Genomic DNA, 9713 nt, shown 5'->3' with positions numbered 1-9713 from the left:
TTTCATCTATATCGGAGTCTAAAAGGGCCGCCAACATTGTAATTTCTTCCGATAAAACTTCAATTCTCTCTCTGAAATACGTAATATCTTCGGCAGAATGCATTTCATCGGCAGCAGTAAGCATTTTTCTAATTAATTGTTGTGCTATCGATTCACCAATCAGTAACTATAGGGCGTGTTAGAGCCCACCCTCTCAACTTTGACGAGAGAAAGTGACAGTTTTATTTCAAGCCGTATTTCATGACGGTTTGCAGGAATGTCACGGACAAAATGAAATAAATAAATAAATAAGCAACGAAAAACATATTTCGTGACAAATTTATTTATTTATTTATGCTCTCATTTCATGACATATTTTTTTTATTAAGGCTCTCGTTTCATGACACATTTATTTATTTATGCTCACATTTCACAGTACTTTTATTTATTTACGCATTTATTTATTTATTTCATTTTGTCCGAAATATTCCTCCATAAATTCTATTCCGAACGCTTCAGCATTTCGTCAATTGATTGCTCTGTTCCCGTACTGTAGTTCGATCGCTCGGTGGTTGTTCGCTAATGCCTGATAATCGTTGCTTGTAATCCAGCGTGGCTGTTCACGGCCTGGTAAACAGCTGCAGCGTGAAGTTGCTCGTGGTAGATCATTTATTTTAGGAATATTATTTTTTCTGAAGTTAAAGAAGATGGCAAACGACGGTGCAATAAAGCTTTCTAAAAATCTCTTACGGATGAAGGTACTTGTTTTTAATATATGTCATCCATGCTGTCGGCTGTGTTTCTGTGAGTTGGCAAGAAAAAATATACTACGGAGAAGTTAATTGTGTGTCACGCTATATCAAAATGTTACATGAATGGATCATATTCTGAAGTGTTTTTTTTTAGTTGAATGAAGACTGTCAGCGTACGTTTTTGGTTTGGGTACGCTCGCTTAGTTTGAGTTAAACAGTTCACATTGTAAAAAGCAAGTATGGCATTTACCTCAAGGAACATAAAGACGCATTGGAAATCGGAAAGCCACGTTTGAATAATGGGTATTGGATTGGAAAAACATACAGCATTACACAGTATAACTTGATATGTCATTTAAGATGATGGTTGATTAATCGTCAATCCACCCATTTGATTAACCCGGTTATCCATGACAGGATTGCGGGTAGTCTGCAGCCTATCCTAGCAAGCATCAGGCCCAAGCAGGAACAATACCCGGAGAGGGCGCCAGTCCATCACAGTTTGAGCAAACACACAAACATCCACATCGGGGGCAATTTAGCATTTCCAGCTTGCCAAACCTGCATCCCTTTGGACTGTAAGCTGTGAATAAATTGACAGCCGGGAAATTACTGGTGTGTGGTAAATTGCTGTAGATTCTGTAGTTATAAATTCTAACGGATATTATCGATATGCTGAGTTTCTAGAAAGTGTTTACTGTGAAAATCATTGAATAATACCTCCGAGAACTCGATTCGAAATGAATAACGGTAAATTGAATAGACTGCTACAATGCTCCGGTTTGCACTCTGCCTTGTGCATAGTTGCTGAAACAGAGCCTTGCCCTTGTGATACCGAGCTGAACTAATCAGGTTCAGTAATGAATGAATTGATGTGGCTAACAGGTTTTTTTTTTTTTCTTAATTAAACCAAACTCAGTAGATTAACACCTTATGAATGCTGGTTCCATCTTTGCCCCATGTACTGCTTGGTGTAAATTCTGGTCCATCTTGAACCTTTATTTGAATTATGTGTTGTTACAATGTGAGTATGGGTGTCAAATTGATATTGGTGAAAGGTTTAACAATGCTAGGATAGCAGTAGCTCTTACTTCAGAAAACTTAACTATTTCCCACTTACTGTATATTGGTATTTCAAAAATCAGATATCTGTATTTTTAGCTACTTACATATTCTCAGTAAGATTACAATTATGATATTTCTGTATTAAAAATTCTCAACAGAATGAAAAAAGTATTATGAATATTTTCTGTACATTTATAAGAAAAACTCAGAAATACCTACTGAACTAGTTTGTTAGGTATAGCAACAGTAAAATTAATTAAGAGGTCATTTTAATTGCATTACAGCATAATTGCATTTGTAGAACAACAACATTTATTTATATAGCACATTTTCATACAAAAAATGTAGCTCAAAGTGCTTTACATAATGAAGAACAGAAAAATAAAACACATAGTAAGAAATTTAAAATAAGTCAACAGAGAATAAGAGTAAGGTCCGATTGTCAGGAAGGACAGAAAAAACAAACAAAAAAAAACTCCTGAGTGCTGGAGAAAAAAATAAAATCTGCAGGGATTCCAGACCATGAGACTGCCGAGTCCCCTCTAGGCATTCTACCTCACATAAATGAAACAGTCCTCTTTGTATTTAGGGTTCTCACGGAAGGACTTGATAATGATGGTCATGCAGGCTTCTGGCTTTTAGTCCATCAATGTTGGAGCATCATGATGCTTTGGGTAAATTGTCGTGGCGCAGTGAAAGCTTTTTGAACTGAGACACCTTACACAGAAACCTCAGCAATGGATGTTAATTCATAACACATAACCTTTTTTAATGTAGTACCAAGCTCATAACTGCCCAAAATTATGGTTGCTCATTTCAGAACTTAAGTATTATGTTGTATCTTAACATTTGTAAACACTGTTTGTAGCATCAAAATGATTTAATTAAAATATGTTTTTCTGTTAAGTGGTTGCTATTTTAGCATGATAAACAAGGTCAGTAAGGTGGGCTATGATTTGATTTGTCAAACTTAGTGTTGAATTCATACATAATTCTAACAAGAATCTCAGTTTATCAGTGCAAAGAATCAGGTATGAATACACCACAATGGGGCAGGCTGGTATTTAACAAGTACTATTAAGTATCATCTTTGCTAGCCATCATTGCTGGTAAAACACATTTGAATTTTGCTGTTTGCATTTTTTTTAAATGAGCAGCAGTAACAGTTCATTAAGTGATCAGACAGGAGATAGTATCATTTAATTACTTGGAACTGTTTGTGGATAAAATAGTAATTGGAAGTGATCAGGTTCATTGTGTTTTGTGTTGATGTAGATCTCTACCAGTATCATGGCCAACACTGAGCATTTAATGATTGCGTATCACTAATATCATGTCTTGTAGTCAGAAGTCTGAATGACAACTTTGAATTAAGATTAGCTTTTTTTCAGCAAGTGCAAAAGGAAAAGCAACTAACTGGATATTAAGATCTCACTTAAATTAGAAGCACATGGTATATTCTGATTATATAATATGATTTTAACACTGCATAAGGTAATATCTAATATTGAACTGGGTTATTATATTTATGGCACTAAGTACCACGTGACTCAGTTATTCAGTCAACATGACACATACGTTTAAAGTGCATGTTTCAATTTATTATTAATTTATTTATATATAGGTCATATCAATTTATATGCTGATTGCTCGGCACATTTTAAGGTATTGTACTGTATCCTTATATATAATTTGATACTATCCTAATGTATGGTGTTCGTGCCAATACACTGTATGTATGGTGTTCGACTCAATACAAGTTAGAACCATGCAATATGACTCTGCCTTTGTAGAACATAATGTGGCAAATGCGGGTGCAGTATTGCATGATTGGCTAAGAATGTTCGAATGCTTTAGTGACGCCGCTGGACGGCTGAGTATAATAAGTTGGTGTTGGTCGAGCAGATAACAGTAAGTTCGGTTGGTTTATGGAACGTTGGTTTGGTGGGGCGTACTTTCCAGGACTAACATCGTCGACTGACTTAAACCCTTTGACAGCTCCGGAACCGTAAGCAATTTAGAACGTATCGCCATTTGCTTGGTACGTTGAAATCTATCTTTGGGCAGTTCAGTTTTGGCATCCATCCTTCTGACATCTATTGGCAAACTGAGTAATGACAGCTGGGTATTAACAACGCTCACTGTTTCAATTTTAGCTGATCTCAGATCTAAAATGACCACGCCAACATAATTATTACTCTGACTCTGATTAGAGTCGTAAAATAAGGTTTGTTTTGAAAATTTGTTTGCCAGAAAAAATCAAATGAGGTGCGCCGAAGAGCCGAGTTCATGTCTCGCAGCCCCATTTAAACAGGAAGCTCTTCATTACATCGGCCAAAAAAGGTCTATTTTAAGCACAAATCAGTGCCATGATAACAAAATCATTTCAAGGACTTAAAAAAACAAATAACTCTTCAGAGAAAGTATGGATTTCACAAACGTAGATTTTGTAGCCCAATTTGATCGGGCTCCCATTCGCTAGTGTTTAAATAAAACAGCATTTCTTACAACAGTACGTAAATTAAATAAATTCTTTGCATTTATATAGCTTTTTTCTCACTACTCAAAGCGCTCAGCAATTGCAGGTTAAGGGCCTTGCTCAAGGGCCCAACAGAGCATAGTCCTTATTGGCATTTACAGTAAAACCCCAATGCTGAATAAAAAAAAATCTGCTAAACACAGATGTAAATTAATACATGCATTTATTTGTATAGATATTTTATGATTAACATATTCATGTCAGACCTGACAAAAGAAAGAAGGGACTGGTTTGCCCTGCTATAAGATTTCTTATTAATTATTGTGGAACCGGTTGGTTAGTACAACTGCAGCCTGAGTTTAAATCCTGTGGTGGACTGACAACCCTGTCTAGGGCTGCTTCCTGTTTTATGTTCAGTCTGCTTGGGTATGATTTGGTACCACTGTAATCCTGCATTGAATTAAGAAATCTACTAATACAGTAATCCCTCCTCGATCACGGTGGTTGCGTCCCAGAACCCCCCGGGAAAGGTGAAAATCCGTGAAGTATAAACCATATGTTCATATGGTTATTTTTATATATTTTAAGCCCCTATAAACTCTCCCACACTATTATAAATATTTCCCGCACAGTTACAGCATAAACCCTTTGTATTCTCTTAGATATTAGGTAAGATTCATTGAAATTATGTATGTAAACACTGTTTATATACAGTAAAACCTAAATATTATTTTAAAGATATTGTGCGTCTCCAATATCACATATGTTACAGCCATTACGACAGACAGGCCACCAGCAATAAATACATACAATGCTATAAAAATTGTATACAGTAAAATGTGTGCACAGTGACACTAAACTATGTACATGTAATAAGTACTGTACGTAGAAAATTAATTATGGTTACTCACCAACAATGACACAACGACTTGTCCAATAACAATGAGTTTAATTTTACTGCGCAACAAAGGAGAGCGCTACAGCTCTTCTAAAGGAGCCTCTTCAGGTGGTGTAGCACCGCCGTTGTTCTTCTTCCGGCAGTCTTCAATCCAAATCCCTAAAGCAGATTCCATCTGGACTACCGCCTTATTACATCCACTTACAACTCGTTTTGTGCCCTAGTTAAAGGACACTGTGGCTGTAGATCTTATATCCTTATATCCGTTTTTAAATAAAAAGAATCGTGGACTCATTGATGCCGTAATGGTGTCCTGCAGCGGTGTAGCTGTTCCCTTCCTTCAACATATCCAAAACTTTTACCTTTTAGGCAATTGTTAGCATCTTCCATTGGCGCTTGGGCACAGCCCCTGAAGCAGTAGCAGGAGCAGATCGTTTTGGAACAATAACGAAGGGCTTGACTATGCACAAAGATAAACACAAAAGAGCACAAAAGATAACTTTTTACACAGTGAAACAGGTTGATGCTGAATTAGCAAGACGAGACTTCCTGGTTAATGCAACAGAATCGAATTCGGCGCTCCGTCGCTGAGCCAATCAGCACACAGGAACTTAACTGTGTGCTCTGATTGGGTAGCTTCTCAGCCATTCGCCCATAGCGTCCCTTGTATGAAATAAACTGGGCAAACCAACTGAGGAAGCATGTACCAGAAGTGAAAAGATTCATTGTCCGCAGAAACCCGCGAAGCAGCAAAAAATCTGCGTTATATATTTAGATATGCTTACATATAAAATCCGCGATAGAGTGAAGCCGCAAAAGTCGAAGCACGATATAACGAGGGATTACTGTATTATGTTTTATTTATGCTTGTAAAGCAGGGAGCAGTTGTTTTCGAACAAATAATAGTACAGAAACTACGTTGGTTAAAGCAGCAAATGACTTTCGATTTAATGGTGACAGAGGCCTCATATCTGTTCTTGTTCTACTAGACCTGAGTGCAGCATTTGACACCATAGACCACAATATTCTTATAAATCATCTTAGCCAATGGGAAGCTCTCTCAGACACTGTCTTAAATTGGTTTGTTTTGTTTAACAGGTTCTTTGTTCGTTAAGATGATTGTAGTTCAGGGATCCATTATATTGTATACAGAGTACCACAAGGATCTATTCTGGATCCACTGTTATTTTCAATCTGTATGCTCCCATTAGGACATTATTTCAGTACACAAGATGAACTACCAAAACTATGTAGACAACGTGCAGCTTTATTTCTCTGTAGCACCTGATGACCAAGACACTGTGAGCTCTAAGATCCAGTGTCCGTTTTGTATTTTGCAATCAATGAGCAGTAATTTCCACAAGCTAAAAAAAGGACAAAGCTGAAATCTTAGTTGTTAATAATAATGAAAATAGTGAGTGTATTAGAAATAATCTTGACCCCTTAGCATTAAAAGGCAAGGTCGGAAGTAAAGAAACTACTTTAAAGGCCTGGCTCAAGGACACCAGGGGCATCATGTATAAATTGTGTGTACGCACAAAAATGTTGCGTATGAACATTTCCATATTAAAATCACGATGTATAAAACCTAAACTTGGCGTAAAGCCACACACATTTTTATGGTAGCTCCAACCCTGGCGTACGCAAGTTCTCAGCTTGGTTTTGCAAACTGGCAACACCCAGCGTCAAAGTAGTGCTACTGTTCCAGTGTGGTTTCCCTTTCTTTTTTAGATCCACATCTCTGATGCAGCTTTATAACTACACGGAAATTAGCTGCATACTGTTTATTAGTAACAATATAATGGTCCACAGAATGGTCAAACTGTTCTAAAAACCATAGCTGCTTTAGCGTTGTTACTCTCACTGCACCTTCGTCTTCTTTTTTCAGCTGTTTCCATTAGGGGTTGCCACAGTGGATCATCTTTTTCTATATTACTCGCACTGCACCACTCAGAGTATTTATATCACTGTATCTGAGTGGAGAATCACAGTTCTACAGCAGAAGATTTGAAAGAGATTATAGGTATACAGCATCAAGCACACGCTGCCTCAGCCATGCTGTCTGTTGAACTGCTCTCATACGGCAAACACTTCAGAGCCTTTCCTTGCAGTTCAGAAACAGCATTCAAGCAGTCCATCAAGTGCTCATTGGTCCTTATAAGTACAATTACCTCATTGTAAACGTGCTATACAGTTATAATATTGCACAACCTGAGCAACTTTGTAAAGCACGTATTTATGTATGATTACATCATTTTTAAGATGAAATACAGCAAAATAGGTTTATTATATTATACAAATAAAATTTTAACTTCATTTAAATAATCTATATTGTTAATAATTAAACATGTGAGGACACAGTGTCGCAGCGCTAGCAAGGAGCTGGCGCTCTGTTCACGGATTGTTCATGCCTCGCTCTGTATTCTTACTGGGGCTGGCGCAACAAGGGAAAGATTGCTGGATGGAATAATTAAACATGTACTACAAAGATATTTCAGTGTTCCTTAAAAGTTTTGAAGAATCTGCGTTGTAAGCTAACAGATAGCTTAACGTCTATTACAGAGCTGATTGTGTGGCGATTGGTTACTTGGAGAAAGAAAAGGAAGGACAGGAATTGGAGGATAGTACATTTGAAAGTGACAGTACTGCTGCAATAAATTATTTCATTGAAGGTCACGCATAGCGCAGCAAGCATCTTGCGTGAGGCCGGATCAATCTCTGGATGGGGCGCCAGCTCATCACTATCACTGCACCACCGTGTTCACATGTTTAATTACATGCTTTAACTCCTATCATCATGAAAATGATATCAAGTATACATCTTAGTATTTTAATTATTCAGAGAGCTGTAATATAACGAATGTAATGGATTCTGTGTCCTGTCGGAGGAAGAGAAAGCCTGTTTAAGAAGCATGTAGTGATTCACACACCTAGAGCACATAGAAGATCAAATACAAAACAAAGCATTTAATGTGCTACTTTAGATACGATGGTATTTGGGAAACTAGTAAATTAAATGATTTTAAGATAAAGTTTGTGATGTTCTACTTTAATGACAAAATAAACTATGTGATTAAAGTGGAAATTTAGAGATTAAAGTTGACATTTTGTGCTTTTTTTCTGCACTGTGTGCTTATTGTTTTTTCTCTGTACCCTAATAAACTTTCATGTGACACTCAGATAGGCGGCTGCGACTCACCTTTTCATGGTGACTTTCATATATGACAACTTCTTTTTTTAATTTCGGGCACTGTACACCTTTATGAACTTGAGATTTCGAGTTTCTCCGACACTCTGTGACTCGATCAACTTCTAATGGCTACCTACAGCATGATAATGTACCATGTCATAAAGGAAAATTTGTCTCAATCCAAATTAATGGACCTAACAATGAGTTCAGTTTTCTTCAATGTTTTTGCCAGTCACCAGATTTTAATTATAAAACAACTCCAGTAGGATGTGGTGGAACAGGAAATTCGCATCACGAATGCGCAGCTGGCAAATGTGCAAAAATTATGTGATGCATTTGTGTCATCATAGACCAGAGTCTCAAAGAAATGCTCCCAACATCTTGTGGAATACAAGGTCACAAAGATTTAAGGCTATTTTGATATCAAAAGCTGTCCCTACCCAATATTTGTATAGTGTTCCTAAGAATATGCTCAGTGAGTATACATAACATACAATTAAATAAACATTTTGTAAAACCATTTTTATAATATGAGAATTGGCACTAAAAAATAGAAACTGGGAAATAAAAGCTCACTTAAGAAGGGTAGTATTCCAATTAAAAGCAGAAGGTGGTTGGGGAGAAAACCTGTTGCCACAGTAAAAGTTCATAGCCATAGCAGAGGAATTACTGATTTCTTTGTCATTTTGCATCTTATTGTTAATTGTCAATTGGTTAAGACATTGGTTTCTTAAACTGTTTTTTTGTTGTGACCCAATCTTTAGTGTCTTTGAGGCTCTGTCCTTGTTGAATGCCAAGGCGATTATCAGTCCGGAAGGGGGATGGGGTTAAGAATATGGGTTAGACAGTTTCGCAAGTACCAGGGGTTATGGGTGTCAAAACACCATGGTTTAAAAGCACTTTGATATTCATAGGCATTTTTTAAATGTCATAATGTTATTATTTCTGATGTTTTCAGTAGTATATAAATTTTTGAGTGGATAAAGTTATCATCCAGTCTTTCAAAAAAATTGTTATTTCTACTGTTGTAACTTTAAGTACCGTATATCTTCCAATAGTAGCCCCGTCGTTTATTCAAAAAATTATTCGGACGGTCTGGCGGTTGTTGGAGACCGGCTATTATTTGCCCCGCAGACGGAATGGTGATGGGTTAACGGGGTTCATTTGGCAGTAAAATACGGTATGGTACTGTATTTATGGCCACAAAATGTAGGAAACAACACCAGATGAACATTTCAGGATTTCGCATGAAAGTGCTCATCAGCCCGACAAGTCCCCTGTGGAATGTAAGAAAATGCAATAAGCTCCGAACTCACGCATATACGTATACATTACGACATGATATTGGAT

The 9713-nt window shown here is 37.0% G+C and overlaps 1 protein-coding gene across 1 annotated transcript in view; it reads left to right on the top strand.

Annotated features, from left to right (window-relative positions):
- Positions 1-536: 536 nt before the first annotated feature.
- The window catches only part of mphosph6 (M-phase phosphoprotein 6), a 41654-nt gene continuing 32477 nt past the window's right edge, over positions 537-9713 (top strand). The window contains exon 1 of the mRNA XM_039763494.1: positions 537-737. Coding sequence (XP_039619428.1) covers positions 687-737 — 51 coding nt within the window. The 5' untranslated portion in view covers positions 537-686. The remainder of the gene's footprint in view (positions 738-9713) is intronic.

This window comes from Polypterus senegalus, chromosome 9 (assembly GCF_016835505.1).
Source record: "Polypterus senegalus isolate Bchr_013 chromosome 9, ASM1683550v1, whole genome shotgun sequence".
Taxonomy (NCBI): Eukaryota; Metazoa; Chordata; class Cladistia; order Polypteriformes; family Polypteridae; genus Polypterus; species Polypterus senegalus.
The sequence above is the reverse complement of the archived record's forward strand: the minus strand, read 5'-3'. Positions and strand labels throughout refer to the sequence as shown.